Below are 21,392 nucleotides of genomic sequence, written 5' to 3'. Positions count from 1 at the left end.
TGAAACACATGCAACGGTTTAGAGTAAGCCTAAGGAAGCCTTCAACTACAGTTCAGTGATAAGTGCTAAGCCACTAAGTCTCACACTTTCATAAACATTCAGACTCCTAAATTTTCCTTTTCTTATGTCATTTTGTTTGTTTTGTCATCAACAGTTGTTCATCGCAGTAAATCTTGTTTGGGTATCAGTTTTGCATTGCTACTGTAATTAGCATTGTGTGAAGTGAAACCTGCGTACCACCTACGATTGTAATGCCAAAAAAGTAATACTGCAGTGTTCATAAGGTTGGCACACATAAATGGTCATTCTTTCGTGTTATCTTCTGTTCCCTCCAGTGTAAAACACTACTTCTTAGAGACGAGTAAATGGTAGTGACCACTGGCGAACTGTATGTGAACGCTCATTCACTTATGTTCACATCCATTCACTGCAGCATAAACGGGCAGAACAGTGTATGGCATATCAAGTTCAGGAGTTTATATCACTTGCATCTTCAATATTACCAAGAAGATGATTGTATGCCAAGTAGATTGTTACAGAAAATTATCACAGCCTAACAACAAATTGTAAAAAATTCAAGTCTGCTAAACTGACCTATTGAAAAACACCAACAAATGAACAACGAGGCAACGTATTACTGAGAGCTCTGATGGAACAGTCTTCACAAATGATCCTGTAAAACATCTTTAATATGACAACGATAGTATCTGCAGAGACCAATGAAAGATGATTATCAAAAAGATACTGACTCATTTATTTAACCTGTTCTACAACACTTCAACAAGTGTTTCTTATCAAGATCAGTAATAACAACCGGAAAAAAAACTGGGAGAGGGGGTTGTGTGTAGTTTACATTGAGGATTGAAATATTCTCAAGGAGGCAAAATCCATACGAGCTTGCAGCAGTATCTGGAATATTCAACCAAAGTCACATTATGCACAATGGAGAGCATGCCACATACGCAAGATGTACTTAACTGCTAGAGCAAAATGAAAATCAAGCCAAGCAATTCTCAACACAAAACAAAGATTAAAATTAACTCTAGCATTCTCAGGCACATTACAAATGGAAGTATTCTGAATTAATAATGGCTGTATTAAATCAGTTTTTAAAATACTGAACAGAAAACAATTCGATTATAATTTGCATGAAACTGCAGAGGCACTTTGGTGGATGCAATAGCCACAAAGAGCTGGTCTCAGGCCATAGCATAGTATCAGTAATAAAATGAAATTATAAAGTTAATCAACAGAGAGTTTTTATTCTTGCTGCAACAGAAATTTGGTGATACATCAAAATTTTGAGGTGATTTGGCTAGGTACCTCTTATCTACGGTACCAGATAGTACCCACATATCTATTTGTCGATAGGACTCAAATAGGTTATTATTAGGAGTGTAAGCAAATTGCATCCAACAATGAAATTTTTTTGCTCAACGCTTATATTCGCAGATTAAACCATTGCTGCCGAGGACCAGGATTTTACAGTGTTTAATGTATGATTACAGGAGTCCTCTTACATTTACAGATGAAGCTCTTTGTCCACTGAGATTTCATAAAAATTTATTTTGAAGAATTCTGAAGGATAGGGCATAACAAACAATACTTGCGTTTGAACAGGACGAAGCACTCGATACAGTATCGATCTTGCTCGAACAACCACGTGACATTTGACTCATGGTGCTAGTGCAAGGGATAGTCTAAAAACTATGAAACAACCACTACAACAATCTAATGCTCTGCTTAAAAACTGACAATTTTGTGAAATACAGAAGGAAATAGCTTTAAATTCTATCAACTTACAAACTTTTGTCGTGGCATTTCAAGAGGTTTGCAATAAAAGTTCTCCTAGATCTACATATACTGTATACATACATCTATGCTGGTTTGTAAGTAAAGAAACATTCAAAGGCAAAATGTTGTCCCTCAAAATTTGTTACTTGATTCTGAATCCAAGTCCTTATTTTAATTGATTGTGAGAAACTGTAATTATTTACTAAGTGGGTTGAAAATGAGAAATTCGGTTGCTGTTCATGTCCAAGACTACTTGGAAAATTACCAGCTTTATAATAAGAGGCTGACATTCAAATGAAATGAGAAAGGAAATTAATCTAGAAGTGAATGTCTAACAAAAGAAAATCAGATTAAACTGACAGCAACTGTTATCACAAGAATAAATTACGGCAGAAAAACCCATTGTGGAGATGGTACCAACAGACGTCACTAGAAAGCAGGACAAGTGAAAGTTCGAGAATTGGACTGAATCACGAGTGCGATCTTTTATTTACACGCTAGTTGCTGGTGTTACATATGACCTGCACCCTAGATGATATTGCTGTCTGTGTTTCACTGTTGCTCAAGCACAGCACGGGTTGGAGGGGAAAGTGACAGCGGCTTGGCTGAGACGTGAGAACTGTGACGAGTGTAGGGAGGGAGGGTGTTGCACAGGCAGTAAATGTTGCCATACTACCGAAAACTGGAATCTACACTGTGTAGTTTGGCTTTTTTATGAACATATACCACATTTAAACTGCAATTTGACAGAAACCATTTTTACTTGCAATCGAACTGACTTCAAAATTTGACAAATACTCAAAACAGCGCACATTTCTTCGAGAAAATCTGAACTTGTGGATATCTTACACTTGTGGTGTGCTTCACGTTTTAAGCAGCAATGTTTCTCATCGTGAGATATGATGGGAATGACGGCAGTGTGTCAGCTGTGTAAGAAGCAAGAGACACTAACATTCTCTCTTAAGTACAGATGCAAAATCTGCTACTTATTCAGAAAAAAATAGCTGCGTTCTGAGGTCCCTCCACAACCACAACCTCAGAAATTTCAATATATTCGCAAGAAACTGCATGTGACAAAGAAGATTCAAAGTTTCACAGCTGTCCTGTTAGGATGATGACTCAAAATAGTGGTATCACAGATGATACACAAACTAAACAAAAAAGGCAGCTAAGACAAAAATTAATGAAAACAATTTCTTTTTATTTACTTCTCCTTTTATTATCAAAATATAGACAGTTAATAAATGGCAAAGTAGAATACAGTAAACTCTCAACTACCTGCAGTAATTAGGGACTCAAAAACCTTGGATAATCTAACTCCATGGATAATCTGCAGTCAAAGTACTCAGTAATGTATAAGGGTTGTTCAAAAACAAAAATTAATTACAAAGTCATATTTAAAATCACTTAACGAATCTTTACAGTAAATTCTTCTTTAATCTTCATTCGACAAGTGAAAATTCTGTACTGAAACAAAATACAGACTAGCACTTTTATTGTTTGTGCAGCACATTGTTTACTACACTACTGTAATAATATGGGATTATCACTCAATTATGACAAAAAAGGGGGGGGGGGTGTCATCTTGTACTCAGGTAAAAATGGCGTAGAAAAGATAAATCCATGAATACCCTGGGAAGAAAATATTTTCTGCTGTTAGAAAGAGAGGGAGAAAAATGTAACTCACTTTTACTAAAATAACAAGGTACAATGCTGTAAAAGACCTCAACTTTGAAAGTATTTGCGTTTCCTGAGGATCAACAGCTCTGCCCCGTTCAAACTCGCTGTCACAATTATATTTCTCACATCATCAATGAATCAAACCACCTCAAAACGACTGCAACTACTTTTCTTAAAATGATCTTAGCAGAACACTGACATTTTCAGTCAAGCATGAGAAGGTACTGCTCGGCCTTCAGATATGCTGCAATCCTAACTTTTCCACAAATCCTATGATGATAGGGGTATTCTTACTTGCAACTAACAGTCAGGCGTTATGTTTTATTTCCCTCTTTAAGTCCAACACATTTTGAAGCCACAATTCCATTTCCAAGGACTACATCAGCATTTTTTTGGTGTTAAACCTAGTTCAGATTATTGCCTAGCCTTAGATGAGTGACACAGTTGTCAATTTTACTAAAAAATTGTCTAAGACAAAATTAACAAACAACTATTAGTGATTACCTTCATTTGACGACACAATACTAGTCTCCTGTATTGGAGAAAAACTTCAAAATTCTCTCTTTAGATGATTAAACATGTTTATGACTGTACTACACAAGTCGAATGAACCAATTTGTGATTCAAGATTTATTGCAACAACAAATGTAATTACCTTTGTTTTTCAGAACTGACACCATGTCATAGGATCCATGATTGCAGTTCTTATAACAACTTTAAAAACACCATCTGGATCACAATTTATTTCAGTAATGACTACTAGTTCCCATCTGACCTGCCGATCATCTTTAGGCCTGTTGCCAAATTGCAACTTAGACTTGAGGATCATCTAAAGGGCAGATGGAGCCCAGAAGTTGTTAATGAAAGAAATTGTAATCTAGATGACACATTTAATTTTTTTTTTTTATTTTTGTTTATTTTGTGTCAAACTCCGTATATCCAGGTAGCAAGTAAATCACAAGGATATCAAATGTGTCAAATTGTACAGAGTTCAAATAATATTCACACGGTAATAAAACATACAATGCAAATAAAGTATCAACTAAAGAACATTTACTCAATTAACAAGAAATTGTGTTTTAATGTGGAAGGTGAGTAATATAAAGGAAGTAATGCTATGTTAAAAATTACAATAAATAAAGACATGAATATAAAAACCAAATTTTCAAACATCTACGATAGTGACCAGAATATTACAAGAGTGGCCTATTTTCAAACTTCATATATACTTAAGAGGAGAAACAAGAAGAAAAATACGACACAGACATTGCAATTTACATTTTTATTGAGTGTTGCATCACAACCAGGTTTAAAATAGAATACCTGACATAAATTAATCAGAACTAGTACTAAGACAAATATTAGTTTAGCAGTGATATTCATTTTGTCTCAGAAATTCATCAATTGTACAAAAGGATTTCCTTATCAGGTGTGCTTTGATAATATGTTCTGAATATGGGCAATCATTTGTGAAGATCTTTAATATGTAAATACTTTTAGATTAAAGGAGACCACCCACTGAAAAGCAGAAGTGTTGAGTTTTCATTTTTTTGTGTGCTTATCGACAACTCAATCTGAAAGTATTTACATTCTACCAGAACTTTCCTCAAATATTAATATTTATTTTTTGGTGAGAATGCATCAAACAGCTTAATGCAGGAATAAAACTCCTTTTTGAACCAATTTAAGACTCTAATTCAATGTGTGGACTGTTTTTTGTTCTGGTCATGATATTTATCATTGTCTTTGTAGGGAGAAAAGGTACTGCAGACAAAAGTAAACAGACAAAATAGAATAAAATCACTCAGACCCCCCCCCCCCCAATCATTTGTGGCAGCATACAGACAAGTTGTATCATTTTACTAGTTTCATAGATTCTTGGAAATATAACCGGATAGATTAAAAAATCTACTCACCAAGTGGTGGCAGCAGAAGAAAACACACATAAAAGAAATGGAAATGTGTAAGCTTCTGGCAACAGTAGTTCCTTCATCTGGCAGAAAGCCTGAAGGGCAAGGAAGAGCGATGAAGGAAATGGACTGGCGAACTTTAGGAAATGGGGAAGTTACCCAGCATTCTTGGTGACTTTTCGGTAACAATCCCCATTTCCTAACAATTGCCAATACTTTTCTTTCATCCCTCTTCCTTTCCCTTCAACTCTTCTGCCAGAGGGAGCCACTAACTCTGAAAATTGAATATTTCCATTACTTTTGTGTGTGTTCTCCTGCCACCACTAGAGGAGCAGATTATTTTTACCTACCCAATTATATTTCCCAAAATTATATGGTTTCATTTGGGACATGTGGTAGTCATAAATATGTTTAATCATTTTCATTGTAAGTACAAAAATGGTCTTTTTCACAAAAGCTGAAAATGAACATTTTGTGGACAAATGATGGTAACCCTTTATAATAATTTATCTGTTCATTCACTCTTACCTGAGAAACCTTTCACATAAAACTAACAACTTTGTCATTCATTTACTTCTAGGTGATGAACTGGAGCAGATTTGATGCCCAAAATTCTAGTCCTCACAAATGAGGTTGCAATGCTGAAATACTTTGAATTTAAAAAAAAAAATATTGTAACTGAAGATGGGGTATCAATAGTAAACTCTGACACTACTGTCATAGATAACCACGAATAAAGGTATGTTGGAATCCCTTACATTTGGAGACAGAAGCTTGTTTATGGGTTTTGTAATTTTTACAAAGTTTCACAATAATAGTGATGGAGATGAGGGCAGGGAGATGGAGGTTTAAATATGCTACAAACAACATGCCACTCTATCTTTAAGTTGGAGGCAGGTGGGCATACAGAACGAAGCATTTGCTTCCAAATTAACTTCTACATAGGGCAAAAGAAAGAAAGACTCAAACAATGACACAGACAACAAACATCACACATATTTATTGTACTTATGTCTCCTACAGAGTATTGTCGGCTAAAAGACAAAAATTTGTGCTCATTATCTCTCATAATTTGGGACTTACACCAAGTTTTATGCCAAAATCCCAATTTCCTTCAATAACTTCCTCTCTCTTGTTTGGGATGGAAAACATTGCTCTGAATGCCAGTGTTTGCTATTATTTATGAATCAGCTTCCCCATATAAAATTGAAAATTGTTGCAACATTTGGGTTTTGTTTTACTTTGGAGAATCTATTCTTCATAGATTTTTTGTTATACCCGCAGAACTGAAAAATTCACAGTGCAGAACTGTTGGTTACAAAGTATCATTCTCTCTCTCGCACCCCCCCCCCCCCCATCCTTTTTTTGGGCAAAGACAGAGAACTGACCGACAAAGTTTTAATTAGTAACTATGCTTCATAAAATATTCTGTGACCTAATACAGCCTAATACAAATGATAACACCTTTATTAAAGTCTTTTGTCACACTTTTTCTTTTTCCACAATGAAAACTGGTTCTGTTCAGTTACAGAAGTGCCTTTTATTTGTCTTTAACAGAAGAGAGAGAAAAAAAAAAAAGACGACATGAATATATTCTGTGAGTGAATGAAACTGGCAATCTTAGCTACAGATAATATTTAATTATTTAGAAGGTTGCTACATTTCATTTCACAGTACGCCCCAAGCTATCCTGAACATAAAATTTCTTTAGTACAATCCACATTAGCTTTCAAAATTCTCAACTTAAAATACTCCAATAATTTTCTTTTAGGAGACTTTACATTCCAGTTTTCCTTATGACTCTTCAGTTCCCCCACTTCCAACGCATTCTGTCAAAGAAAGTAAGTACAATGGAATATAACACAAGAAACTGGAATGTGCTACTTTAAGCAAATGACAAGGTATTGATGAATTTGCTAACTCAGGTAAGAGTGCATGTGTTGTAATTTAAGATTAGTTGTATCCTCTGAAAAGTGATACATTACGTTGTAACCTCCGAGAACTCACCACTGCATAACCTCGTCTCAAAAATGTTAATCTTTTCTATTCTCACTTTTACTGGAAGTGTAAGTAGCTTAATTAACTGCTGTAAAGCGCTCTCTGGGGAGGAGAAAAAAAAGGTCCCTGGATGTTGTTCTTCAACAGGTCAAAACTTTGACTGTCCATGTGTCTACTGTAGACAGCCCTGTGACTAGTTTCACAACAAAATGATCATGAAATTACGGTCCTGCAGAAACAGAATCTTTTCACTCAATTCAGTGGGATTTAAACTACCATTGAATTCTTTGTTCCAACGAAGTTGTAATGTCTAAATTAGCATGTATATTTACTCATATGCAAGGAGAGGAGAGAGATTACTTACCAGACCCATCTTTATTCAGTAAATATTTTTTATTATATAAATTGACCTGCAAATTTACCATTCCATCAACAGCCTCTCCCCCCATTCATACTCAACATCACACACTGGATTTTAGTCTCCTGCTCAAGAATCATATCAACTCTAATTAGTTGCCATATCACTACAAATGCCATATCACTACAAATGCCATATCTGGAGGTTTTTCCTTTCATATTCTGCATTTAAGACAACCACTAATAAGAATCTAACAATACTATGAAAAGCATAGTTGCTACACTCAGTATAGCGAAGCTGCTCAGTTGCAGATAGGCATAACAAAAAGACTGTCAAAAAATGAGCTTTCGGTCAGTCTTGCTGTTGTGCCTATCTGCGACGCAGCATCTCTGCTGTAAGGTGAGTAGTAACTACCCTTTTCACAATATTGTTACATTCCATCCTGGATTTTCCATTGTTTGATTAATGAGAATCTGTCAATTACAAGTCAGCAGAAGTTCTAAAATCATATTTTCAAGTACTCTACTCCAAATTGTCTCGCACCACTACCTTCTCAGCTACCTCAAATTTAAGGAATGTATTATTAAACACCTACCTTCTTTGTTACGGCTCTTCTTCTTACTGGATTCTTTGTCCTGCAAACAAACAATTAAAATGTATAAGAATCCATAGTTTTACATTTACTACTCAGGCAAAAAACAGAAATGTCACTCAGAACTTCCTTTAATCTGTTGGAATGTTTAATGGGAATCTGTAGTAATACAAAAGGGGCAGAACACATGAACCACTAACCCAAGTTATCCTCACAAAATAATCTATGTAATTTAAAAGAACAGACTTTCCTACAGTTTTGAAGTTTGGGAGTAATCAATGTACAAATAAGTGCCAGAAAATAATATTTCATACAATAAAAATCACTTAATACAGCAAGGCTGAACTTCAGAACTGCTATTATCAGTGAGGATATATTGAGGTGTTATACACTGCTGAAAAAGTATTTACTAACTTCAAGCAGGAACCTGGTATGTCCCAAATATGGCATGCAAGAGGTCTTGAGAAACAGGCAGACCATTTCATGCCCAATGACAAAAGCTTACACATTACACAATGTGGTAACTAACAACCATGAGCAATTATTCTGACTAATGAAAATTTGAGCCACATCAGCTCTTGGAACCTTATATCACACTTTTCATGACGGGTCGCCTCAACCATTAGGCAATATGAAGGTTTTCCACCTATGATATCCCATGGGGTACATTGGAATAGCACCACTGATGAAATGGAGTCAGTGGAGGACAGTAGCTTAACATGCCACAAGAAATACTACAAAAGGTACAGATTTCTCAAAAACATGGAACATGCACTACCCTATTGCTATTGGTTTTTGTGAACCAACACCTTTCGATCCCCCCTGCCCATCCATAACAGGTAAGCAGGTGTCAATGAGCCACACCACCTGCATTGACTCTTAGGGTGTCAGTGTTGACAGAGGGATGCTGCAGCAATCTTAGTGCACACTCACCCTCAACCAGTCACCTTTCTGCTTTGATCATGAGAAATTTCCCTGTCGCATCTCTCTACGGCTGCTCGCACTCTCCGTTCCTGGCAGTGATAGGGAAATTACTTCCTATATCTGGCTCACCTTTGGTGAAGTCAGACTTACCAAATCGATTCATATGTATTCAGTAAGCACTGAAGATTAAATACTGAAAGACTGGAGTAGTTTTTACTCTTCCTCCCCCTATGTAGAGACCTTGTATCTTTGTAACAAACAATTTTTCAGTTAAAGTTTGAGCTTTATTCATCTACTTCCCCACCTGACTGTTCTGAATAATGTATTTTAATGAATCAGAGTCACTGAAATGAAATCAGTGACAGCTGGTCACAAAGCTGAAGATGCAATATCATGGATACAATGCACAATTTTTGTCATTGCTTTCTTTAAAACTATTTCCATTGATCCCAGTTACTTCATTTCACAGAATTTCATTCAACTGAATGGCAATATATGCCAAAGCTGTCTATCCAATTTGTTCCCCTCATCATGTTAACCCCATGAAAGAGCTTCTGGTACTATTACTCAAAAATCAGAAATGACAATGAACTTAAGTCGGGCCTGGAGGTGAGCTCAGGTAGCTCAATAGTTTAGGCAAATACACGAAACTAAACTACACTCTGCCCGAAAGGGCTTCTGGAGGCCAAATGGTACCGACCGACTGCTGTGTCGCTGGATGGAGAGGCACGTGGTCAGCACACCACTCTCCTGGCCGTTGCCAGTTTTTGTAACTGCTACTTCTCAGTTACGTAGCTCTTCAATTGGCCTTATAAGGGCTAAGTGCACCCCGCTTGCCCACAGCATTCGGCAGAGCTGAATGGTCAACCATCTGAGTGCTAGTCGAGCCTAAGAGTGCTTGTGGAAACCTGTGTTACCACTGAGGCAAAGCCAATGGCAGTTAAGGCAACTGCTTGCAGAAAACTAGAAACCAGGTTTGAGATCCAGGCTGGCATAAATTTTCACTAATCTGGACAATTTTGTATTGCTGCAGCCTAATTGATTTCATCCCCATCATCCATTAAAAACTCTTCAGAGAACCTAATCCAATCAATAATAAAAGAAGTTCACTTGCATAAAATATATAGCAAAAGAGAAGACTGAGCACCTGGAATAGAGTGTCATTGTACATCTTACACAACAATGGAAATCAAAAGTGCTACACACAAATACCTCGGCCAAACGATAACAAACTGATACTCCTGCATTAACATGCCTGCAGGATATGGCGATTGAAATTTCATCCTTTTGCAAACTTATTCTTGGCATTTTCAATGCAGAAAGAAGCCATTCCTACAGATTAAGAATTGTTCCAGTTCAGCAAACCCAGAGGATGGGCATATGCTTGTTATCGCCATACTTCCAATTTTTACTATAGGTCAAAACATTGGCCGGAGGGGCATGGGAGCAACATACAGGAAAACATACAACTGCCTAGAGTGCAAAAACTGCAGAATGACTGGTGACGAGATGAATTAAGGACAACAGTGAGGCACAAACTGTAGAGTGGATCCTTTCTGAAGGTCTAGACTTTGAGAAGATTGAAAGACGTGCCATTTAAGGCTTTCACGACAACGTAACTAACTGAAAGAGATTAACAGGCACTGTGTTGGATGGTACAGTCTAAACTGCACAATATTTCCGTGAAGCAGCTGCTAGTCATTTTCAGATGCTACTGTAGCTTGCTGCTGAGGGCACTAGTTTATGCACTGGTTTGCTATGAAAGCACAGGCCAAGTGGCAGAGCTATCAGGTCATAACAGAAGACGTCACATCGAGAGCCTCCTGTTGGAGATATGGGCCAGCGACTCTGCATATGTAGCACAGGAAAGCCTGGCCACAAGCCACAGTCCCTAGTGTAAGCACATGTTCAAGGTGTCTGTGTAGGGCTTCAATGACCTGGCTTTGATCTTTTTACCTGCAGCTGATGATACCTTAGTGCCACCATTGTTGATTCCCATGCATTACCAATTTGAAATCCCATACCTCTGGTGGATTCACTACAAGCTAAGCCGAAAAGACGACATTTTACACCATTTTTGAACATTTGCTTATCTCCATTCATTTTTTATTTAATGACCATTACTTTGGCAAACTGATGGTGTTCCTATGGGTAGCCTTTTGTCTCCCACAATAGTTAAGCTTTTTATCGAAGGTTTTGAGGACAAAGCACTTTAGTCAAGAGTTTGAAACCTAAATGTTTTTGGAGATATGTGGACCATATCTGTGTTAAGGCCACATGGGACAGCAATGCTTCCTTCTTTTATTAAAAGACCAAACTCCTTTCATTCGAACATCTGCTTCACTATGGAAGTAGAGACACTGTTTCGGGGTGCTGTGGCTCATAGAAAAGAAGATAGTTCCTTGGCTCATAGCATGTTTTGTACACTTACACAAACACTGACCTGTATCTATGAGCTATCAGCTATGGGCTGTCACCACCCATCCCAATGAAGTATACTACAGGCCCTTGTTAATAGAGGTAAAGCTATCTCAAATCTAGTGAGCTCATCAGCTGAGTTTAGCCATTCAGCTCTGTGTTTGTCTGAAGCATGTATTCCAATAAGGAGATTTGCAAGACACGCACTAAACCTAAAGAGTATCCAGAAGGAACAGTGAACTCCACAAGCATGCTTTTTATACCTGCTGTTGGTGGTGTGTCTTAAGATCAGCAGGCTGTTCCAGAAACATCAAATAAAATGTGTCTTCTGTCCTCTGGTGCGAGTACAAATAATGCTGCACTCTATTAAAAATAACCAAACTCTAACGCGACTAGGAACAAATAAAATCCTGTGCCAGTGTGGGTAATCTTACATTGGCCAGACATGCTGTACTGCTGAAGACAGATGCAATGAACATAGACATCATACCAGATTGCCAGATTGGGTCGGCAAAATAAAAAATAAATAAACAAATAAATAAATAAATAAGTAAATTTGCTGTTGCTGAACACACACTCAATACACAGAGAACAAGATCCTTTTGTCCACCTTCCATACTGCGATTCAATGATTTAAAAAAAGCAGCCGACATACATATAGCCCACAACCTAATTAACAGAGAGACAGACTTTCAACTTCACGAAACACGGGAACAAGCATTGGCGGTGCTAAGGCATTATTGGCTGCAGATAAATGAATGCAATGAGTTGACACAGATTAGGAATCAAAGCCAGGACATTTAAGCCCAGGGCCAATGCCTTTCCCCCACATGTATGCTGTGGTCTGCGGCATGCACATTCGTAGTCCACAGCCTGTTTCTACGGCGGGTGGCTCTAGATATGAATGTCCTCTATAATGATGTTATAGCCCCCACCCCAGTGGAGCCTGTGCTTTTCTAGCAACCTAGAACATAAACTGGCGAGCCACAGCATCTACTGACAGTCACACCTGAAGATGGCTAGCAGCTGCATGATGGAAATATTCTGTAGTTTAGACAGTATCATCTGATGCAATGGCTGTGAACCTTTCAAGCAGACTGAAGGATGTTTCGACTGGGTCAGATGAAGACAGGTGACAACAGCCGAATTCCGGACAGAGGTAGGCAGATTGGCACCATTAATTGTTGAGACAGATTACTGGAAACTGGGTTGAGATCTCAAATTGCCATATGTTGTTTATTGCTAACATCATACCACAGACAACCAAATAGTAGCATGGGGGCAGAACTAGACTTAACTGGGACACTGTGTGGCATTTTGTAGTATTCAGCAATTAGTCCTTTTTCTGCTAATCACAGTCAGATCAACACCAAGGTGATCATAGATGACCTGGTGTAAGGTAACCGGAATCAGTAATTCTCAAAAGTCTTACCTCTCCATCTCCTACAATTACGGTGTGGAGAGCTAACTGATATGACAACAGGACTGAGATGGTAATTGCTGAAGGGAGGCTGAATGTCTGTCAGTATGTGGCAAGAATGATAAGCCCTCATCATATCCTTCACAACCCAGTTACCAAACAGGATATTCTGAAAGAATAATGCAAGACCCTGTGCAGCAGTTCGCACCACAAATACCTGAGGGATGTACGGGTCTTTGAATGGCTGGCCCAGCCCCCTGATCTGGCACACAGAGAGCATATTTGTGATGAAATGAGAAGACATACTTTCATACTAGCCTTTAGCTAACAATTTTCATGAATTGACATACATATTTCAGGACTGGCAAGAAACTCCACAGGATGACATATGGATGTTGTTTGCTTGCACGCTACAACCAATGTAAAAGTGTATTTGTGACCTGGGGTTCAAACCTGATAATGATGGATCTTAGTTATGAAGGAATGAAAGTTCAATCATTTAATACTATTTCTCCTCAAACTGGTATAAATATTGAACTGGTGCTTCATGGTGTAAAACTTTCAATTTCCATTAGTGTTCCAATAACAGAGTCAACATGGAGTTCGGGTGTCTTTCCATAATGTGTCTCATATTCTCAGTGAGACTGAGGTCTCATGGCAATTCACAACACTGTGAAAAATATAAAGAATCTTCCACACTTCCTCTGCACTAATATAATGCATGTTGTTGTGGGATTTGCACTTTCAGCAAAATTTTTACTTGCCCTTTAGATGGTAATGGATCTACAACTTTTTATACGTTCCTTCAGCCTATTGTCACACACAAAAGACAGTCCTGAGTGGCACCGCCTTTTCAACAATGAGTGCTTTCATGTTTAACAGGATGAATGACCACAATGCTTTGGGAAAAATTCAGAAAAAATGTAATTCATTCCAGAGAATGCAGATGTGCATACATTTTGATGCTATCTTATTGCACCACTGTCACTAAATTTTAGGTGTTACTGAATTAAAAACAGCTCCATTGCAGATGTGTGTGAGGCAATTGGCAGGCACAGATGCAGTTTCACAAACAAGCCTGTTTGTGCGGCTCAGCACAGCTGCCTTGCAGTGTAAAATCGTGGTGACATTTCAAAAAGCATGTGCAACGACGAGTCAGCTTGTGGCATATTTGCACACCATGGAAGAACAGGGCTGTTGATTTGAACATGCCTGGATGCAATGCATTAGTACAAGTGTGCTATGAACCACTATAAATACCCTCCAATTATACCCAAGTTATGTGCAGTCTGGCAGCTTCTAATCCAGTACAGTGGAAGCCTATGAGAGTTCAGGGGACATACATATCACTGACTTTGCATTGGCACCACCAGTGAACCACGTGCCTGAAGAGGACATATACAGGGGCAGCACAGAATTCTGACATTGTAACTCAAATTAAAATATTTTGTATCATGCAGCGGAGATTTCCTAGTCACAGTTGGCCGCCAGCACCAACACTGCCGTAAACCACCACTACTCCACGTCTAAACCACAATGGCCTCATTCACCCCTAGTCACAACAGAAGGTGTCTGAAGTACTTATGGGCCTCGTCTGGCAGCTGGTGCCAGCAAAGTCGACCTTCGCACAGCTTCACAACTACAGCATGCAACTTCCTGGCACATTAAAACTCTGTGCTGGACCGAGACTAGAACTCGGGACCTTTGCCTTTCGCGGGCAAGTGCTCTACCAGCTGAGCTACCCAAGCACGACTCACGCCCTGTCCTCACAGCTTTACTTCTGCCAGTACCTCGTCTCCTATTTTCCAAACTTTACAGAAGCTCTCCTGCGAACCTTGCAGAACTAGCACTCCTGAAAGAAAGGATATTGCGGAGACATGGCTTAGCCACAGCCTGGGGGATGTTTCCAGAATCTCATCCCTGATACAGATGCATAGGTGGAATATAGTACAATGGCAATAGTGAAGGGTAAAAGGCACATGTTATTACTGGAGACAGGTGAGCATATGTTGTTTGCAAGTATAGACCTCAGGGATCAGAGATGATTAAACCCTATATGCTATAATTTACAATGAGCTGGAGATAGTTGTGTCAAGTCTTTTGTGTTCAGTAATGGTAGATTTTCAGGTGGGGATGCGACATTTTAAGCAATGCTTAGCAGTAGCGCCCTGAACTGCATGATCTTAGGATTAGACTTTCTGATAACACAGCAAGGAAAAATTGACCTTAGGTAATGTACAGCTGAACTTAAAGGGACAACATTGTAGCTAAACTGAGAAAGTCGCCACTGACATACGGAAGCAAGGTGCATCAATCTTAAGGGTGAACCACTTTAACTGCTGTCGACAACACAAATGATTAATTCATATCTTATTGTGCTGCAAGGTACTGGGAAGTTCGTCTGGGTAAATTTGGGACTGGAATGGCCTGTTAATGCATTGTACTTGGCAGAACCACTGGCAGAAAATGATTTATCAGACACATCATGTTGCTTTGTAATGAGAAGCTTTGTATGTGTATGGGAGGAATTGGACAGGAAAGTAGTGACCGTGTACTTACAAACTTTTGGCACTGATGGGAGTACAGATCACCAAAGAAATGTTGGTAGCTAACTTTTAAGTCTTGGATGAAGTGAGTAGGAAGTCAATCAGTGTGCACCAGGGCAGTGTGTAAACTGCCGATAAAACTGTACTGAATAGGAAGTTAGAGCATCTTACACTATGGATATACTGGAAATGGAGAGGACTGTCCGAACACAGTGCTATCTGTTCCCTGGGGCCATTTTCATTATCGTAAGATGTGTTTGGATTAAAAATGTTCCGACAATGCTTCAGCATTAGCTTGACAGACTGCCGAAGGGACTGAAACCTCGCCAGTGCATGGTACCTTCGATGATATTGTTTTTTTGCACAGGATATGGCAAAACATATACAATATTTATAGAAAGATGTTTTTAGAAGATTATGAGCTGTGAATTTAACTTTCTGCACAGAAAAAGGTCACTATGCATTGGTAAGAATTATTATTTTTTTTTTTTTTTTTTTTTTTTTTTTTTTTTTTTTTTTTTTACGGTTTTAGGGTGCAAAACTGCTGCAGTTATAAGCGCCCATTCTGTAACTTAATGAAGGGTAAAAAAAACGAAATTTAAATCAGCAGCAATGGGAGTGAAACTTAAGGAGGGAATCTAAAAATGGAAGGAAATCTTAGAAAATTGCTATTGGAGGGGCGTTGTTTTCCCCAAAAATAGCTTCAAATGACTGATGTCATTTCACTAACACTGATAAACTCAAGGACACAATCAGCTGAGTGCGCGTCATCTGCTAAAAGGGAAAATATATCAGGCAACAGCTGTAAACCGGCACGTAGCGGATTAAAATAGGGAGACTCAAGTAAAAGGTGTCTCACTGTCCACGTTTGAGAGCAGTAAGGAGAAAGCAGTGGAAGATTGCCACTTAAAAGATGTCAACAGCTAAAGACAGTGCCAAACCCGGAGTCTAGGTCCAAGCACAGGGAAGAGGTTTTAGGTCCCATAATTTATTATCGGGTACTGCAGACCAACGTATGTGTCATAAAAGAGCAACATGACAACATAAAATGCTCTGGGAACCATGCGAACAGCAGGCTGATGAAGAGAGATGGCAGCCTTTGCAGCTATATCAGCTGCCTAATTTCTGCGGATACCAACATGCGCTGGGATCCAGATAAAAAGCCACAGAGATGTCCCCCAAGTGGAGCATAGGGTGGACAGGAAGGAGGGACCGGCGTTCGAGGAGAGACCGGGGTTCGAGGAGAGACCTGAGCGAATCCGAGCATATAATTTACTGTATCCACTGATGGTGACACATGTATTGTACAGCCTAGAGAACAGTGTAAAACTCCGCAGTAAAAGCCGAACGCTGGTCAGGAAGCCAAAATGTAGTAGGGGTGTCGCCAATAATATAGGCACTCCGGACACCAAAGGAGAAAGAAAACTGGCGTTCTACGGATCAGAGCGTGGAATGTCAGATCCCTTAATCGGGCAGGTAGGTTAGAAAATTTAAAAAGGGAAATGGATAGGTTAAAGTTAGATATAGTGGGAATTAGTGAAGTTCGGTGGCAGGAGGAACAAGACTTTTTGTCAGGTGAATACAGGGTTATAAGTACAAAATCAAATAGGGGTAATGCAAGAGTAGGTTTAATAATGAATAAAAAATAGGAGTGCGGGTTAGCTACTACAAACAGCATAGTGAACGCATTATTGTGGCCAAGATAGACACAAAGCCCATGCCTACTACAGTAGTACAAGTTTATATGCCAACTAGCTCTGCAGATGATGAAGAAATAGATGAAATGTATGACGAGATAAAAGAAATTATTCAGGTAGTGAAGGGAGACGAAAATTTAATAGTCATGGGTGACTGGAATTCGTCACTAGGAAAAGGGAGAGAAGGAAACATAGTAGGTGAATATGGATTGGGGGGAAGAAATGAAAGAGGAAGCCGCCTTGTAGAATTTTGCACAGAGCATAACTTAATCATAGCTAACACTTGGTTCAAGAATCATAAAAGAAGGTTGTATACCTGGAAGAATCCTGGAGGTACTAAAAGGTATCAGATAGATTATATAATGGTAAGACAGAGATTTAAATTGTAAGACATTTCCAGGGGCAGATGTGGACTCTGACCACAATCTATTGGTTATGAACTGCAGATTGAAACTGAAGAAACTGCAAAAAGGTGGGAATTTAAGGAGATGGGACCTGGATAAACTGAAAGAACCAGAGGTTGTAGAGAGTTTCAGGGAGAGCATAAGGGAACAATTGACAGGAATGGGGGAAAGAAATACAGTAGAAGAAGAATGGGTAGCTCTGAGGGATGAAGTAGTGAAGGCAGCAGACGATCAAGTAGGTAAAAAGACGAGGGCTAATAGAAATCCTCGGGTAACAGAAGAAATACTGAATTTAATTGATGAAAGGAGAAAATATAAAAATGCAGTAAATGAAGCAGGCAAAAAGGAATACAAACGTCTCAAAAATGAGATTGACAGGAAGTGCGAAATGGCTAAGCGGGGATGGCTAGAGGACAAATGTAAGGATGTAGAGGCTTGTCTCACTAGGGGTAAGATAGATACTGCCTACAGGAAAATTAAAGATACCTTTGGAGAGAAGAGAACCACTTGTATGAATATCAAGAGCTCAGATGGCAACCCAGTTCTAAGCAAAGAAGGGAAGGCAGAAAGGTGGAAGGAGTATATAGAGAGTTTATACAAGGGCGATGTACTTGAGGACAATATTATGGAAATGGAAGAGGATGTAGATGAAGACGAAATGGGAGATAAGATACTGCGTGAAGAGTTTGACAGAGCACTGAAAGACCTGAGTCGAAACAAGGCCCCGGGAGTAGACAACATTCCATTAGAACTACTGATGGCCTTGGGAGAGCCAGTCATGACAAAACTCTACCATCTGGTGAGCAAGATGTACGAGACAGGTGAAATACCCTCAGACTTCAAGAAGAATATAATAATTCCAATCCCAAAGAAAGCAGGTGTTGACAGATGTGAAAATTACCGAACTATCAGTTTAATAAGTCATGGCTGCAAAATACTAACGCGAATTCTTTACAGACGAATGGAAAAACTGGTAGAAGCCGACCTCGGGGAAGATCAGTTTGGATTCCGTAGAAATGGAGGATATAAGATGAACATCGACAAAAGCAAAACGAGGATAATGGAATGTAGTCAAACTAAATCGGGTGATGCTGAGGGAATTAAATCAGGAAATGAGACACTTAAAGTAGTAAAGGAGTTTTGCTATTTAGGGAGTAAAATAACTGATGATGGTCGAAGTAGAGAGGATATAAAATGTAGACTGGCAATGGCAAGGAAATCGTTTCTGAAGAAGAGAAATTTGTTAACGTCGAGTATAGATTTAAGTGTCAGGAAGTCGTTTCTGAAAGTATTTGTATGGAGTGCAGCCATGTATGGAAGTGAAACATGGACGATAACTAGTTTGGACAAGAAGAGAATAGAAGCTTTTGAAATGTGGTGCTACAGAAGAATGCTGAAGATAAGGTGGGTAGATCACGTAACTAATGAGGAGGTATTGAATAGGATTGGGGGGAAGAGAAGTTTGTGGCACAACTTGACTAGAAGAAGGGATCGGTTGGTAGGACATGTTTTGAGGCATCAAGGGATCACAAATTTAGCATTGGAGGGCAGCGTGGAGGGTAAAAATCGTAGAGGGAGACCAAGAGATGAATACACTAAGCAGATTCAGAAGGATGTAGGTTGCAGTAGGTACTGGGAGATGAAGAAGCTTGCACAGGATAGAGTAGCATGGAGAGCTGCATCAAACCAGTCTCAGGACTGAAGACCACAACAACAACAACGGACACCAAAGGTGGTCTTGGAGCTATCGGTGTAAATAAATGTGCCATCTCCCATGTGCGTGCACAGAGCAGCAAATGCCCAATGATAAACTATAGGGGATTGGGGGGGGGGGGGGGTTACTATCCTTGGGAAGCTGACAAAGGTCATGGAGAAGGCAGACCCTGGGAAAAGCCAAGGTGGTGCCGTACCATCATTTGTCAAGAAAGTTTTAGGAAATTGGAAGGAAAGGAAATGTAGCAGTTGACAGAAGCAGACTCCCGGTGGTAGTACAGAGGAAGGGTGGCCTGCATACCCTAAATCCAAGGAGTTGTCGAAAAAAGGACATGGGTCGGATGAGCAGGCGTGGAAGACATATGACTAGCATAACAACTCGGGAGGACAGCTGGCAGACTGGACAGCAGATGTTCAGCAGTCTCAGCGTAAAGGCTCTCCATGGGGCTGGTGTAAAAAGCTCCAGACACTAAACTCAATCTGCAGTGGTGGATAGTGTCTAGACGCCAAAGAATACACTGCCGTGCAGAGGAACAAAATGTGCTTCCTTAGTCCACACTAAGGCGCAATATAGGAGGAGGACCACTGTCGGCACCCGAAGAAGTACCACTCAGAACACGAAGGGTGTTGAGGGATCGTACACAGCGAGCCGAAAGATATTAAATGTCGGAAGACCAGCACAGTTTTCTGTCTAAATCTACACAGACGGACTTACTGGGAGAAATTTGGAAGCCGGTTTCAATGCTAAAGGAGTGGAGGCGATTGAGACATCCTTGAAGATGATGTTCAAGATGGCTGGTCCGTTGAGAACTGTAGTAGATTGCGAAATGTTTGACAAAGAGGGAGCCTGAGACATTGGGCAGGAGAAAATCCATAACTGGATTTATGGCGAAGACAAACGGTACAATACTTAGCATGGAGCCCTGGGGCACTCCATTTTCTTGGGAGAAGGTACGGTATACAGTAGTGTTCACCCGCTCCTTAAATGTGTTCTCAGTCATAAATTTGCGGAAGAAAAGGGGTAGCCGACCTCAAAAGCCCCAAGAGAACAGTGCGCGGAAGATACCTGTCCTGCAACAGGTATCGTATGCCCTCTCCAGATCAAAAAAAGTGCTACCGTTTGGCACTTCCTGCGAAAGTTGTTCATGATATAATTGGAGAGAGCAACAAGGTGGTCAACTGCGGAACAATGCTTTTGGAAACCATATTGGGCAGTGGTTAAAAGATTTCGGGACTCCAGCCACCAGGCTAAACGGCAATTTACCATATGCTCCACAAACAATACTCTTGAGAGAGAATGGGCAATAGCTGGAGGGAAGATGTTTATCCTTTCCACGTTTCAGAACAGGAATGACGATAGCTTCCCGCTATCTTCTGGGAAAGGTACTGCCGACCCAAAGTCAGTTATAAAGGAGGAGATATCACATGATAGATGTAACAACATTTGGACATGGATATCATTCCGTGCTGGAGCAGAAGAGTGAGAGGAGGAGAGTGCATGTCAGAGTTCCCACATAGAAGAAATGGTATTATAGCTTTCGAGATTTTGAGAGGGAAAAGAAGAAGTCACTCTTCCACTACCCGTTTCTTTGGGTGAAAGGTTGGTCAGTAATTAGAAGAGGTTCATATCTCAGCAAGTGTCAACTCAATTAGTTAGAGATTAAGACTAGGTCCACTAAGGTATCTTGCATGACAGTTAACCCAGAGACTAAGGTATCTCGCATTACAGTTAGCCCAGATATCAGGAATAACTGGACATGCCAGATAGCCATCGGATTTGACTCCTAACAACTGTTGAGGGAGTAAAGGCATTAAAGGAGCTGGTAAAGAAGTCCCAGCTTGCCTTGCTGCTATTGCGTATGATGCGACAGCATTGCGCACGTAACTGCTTATAGCGGAAACCGTTGGCCAACATAGGATGATCGCAGAAAATGCGAA

At 39.6% G+C, this 21,392-nt stretch overlaps 1 protein-coding gene across 8 annotated transcripts in view; it reads right to left on the bottom strand.

Moving 5' to 3' along the window:
- LOC126262221 (uncharacterized) overlaps positions 1 to 21,392 on the bottom strand; it is a 499,774-nt gene that overhangs the window by 139,712 nt on the left and 338,670 nt on the right. For all 8 annotated transcript variants that reach the window (XM_049958664.1, XM_049958660.1, XM_049958662.1 and 5 more), the window contains one exon: positions 8,336 to 8,375. In XM_049958664.1, coding sequence (XP_049814621.1) covers positions 8,336 to 8,375 — 40 coding nt within the window. The remainder of the gene's footprint in view (positions 1 to 8,335; positions 8,376 to 21,392) is intronic.

Source organism: Schistocerca nitens, chromosome 6 (assembly GCF_023898315.1).
Source record: "Schistocerca nitens isolate TAMUIC-IGC-003100 chromosome 6, iqSchNite1.1, whole genome shotgun sequence".
NCBI classification, from domain to species: Eukaryota; Metazoa; Arthropoda; class Insecta; order Orthoptera; family Acrididae; genus Schistocerca; species Schistocerca nitens.
Note: the sequence above shows the minus strand (reverse complement) of the source record. Positions and strands in the feature narration are given on the sequence as shown.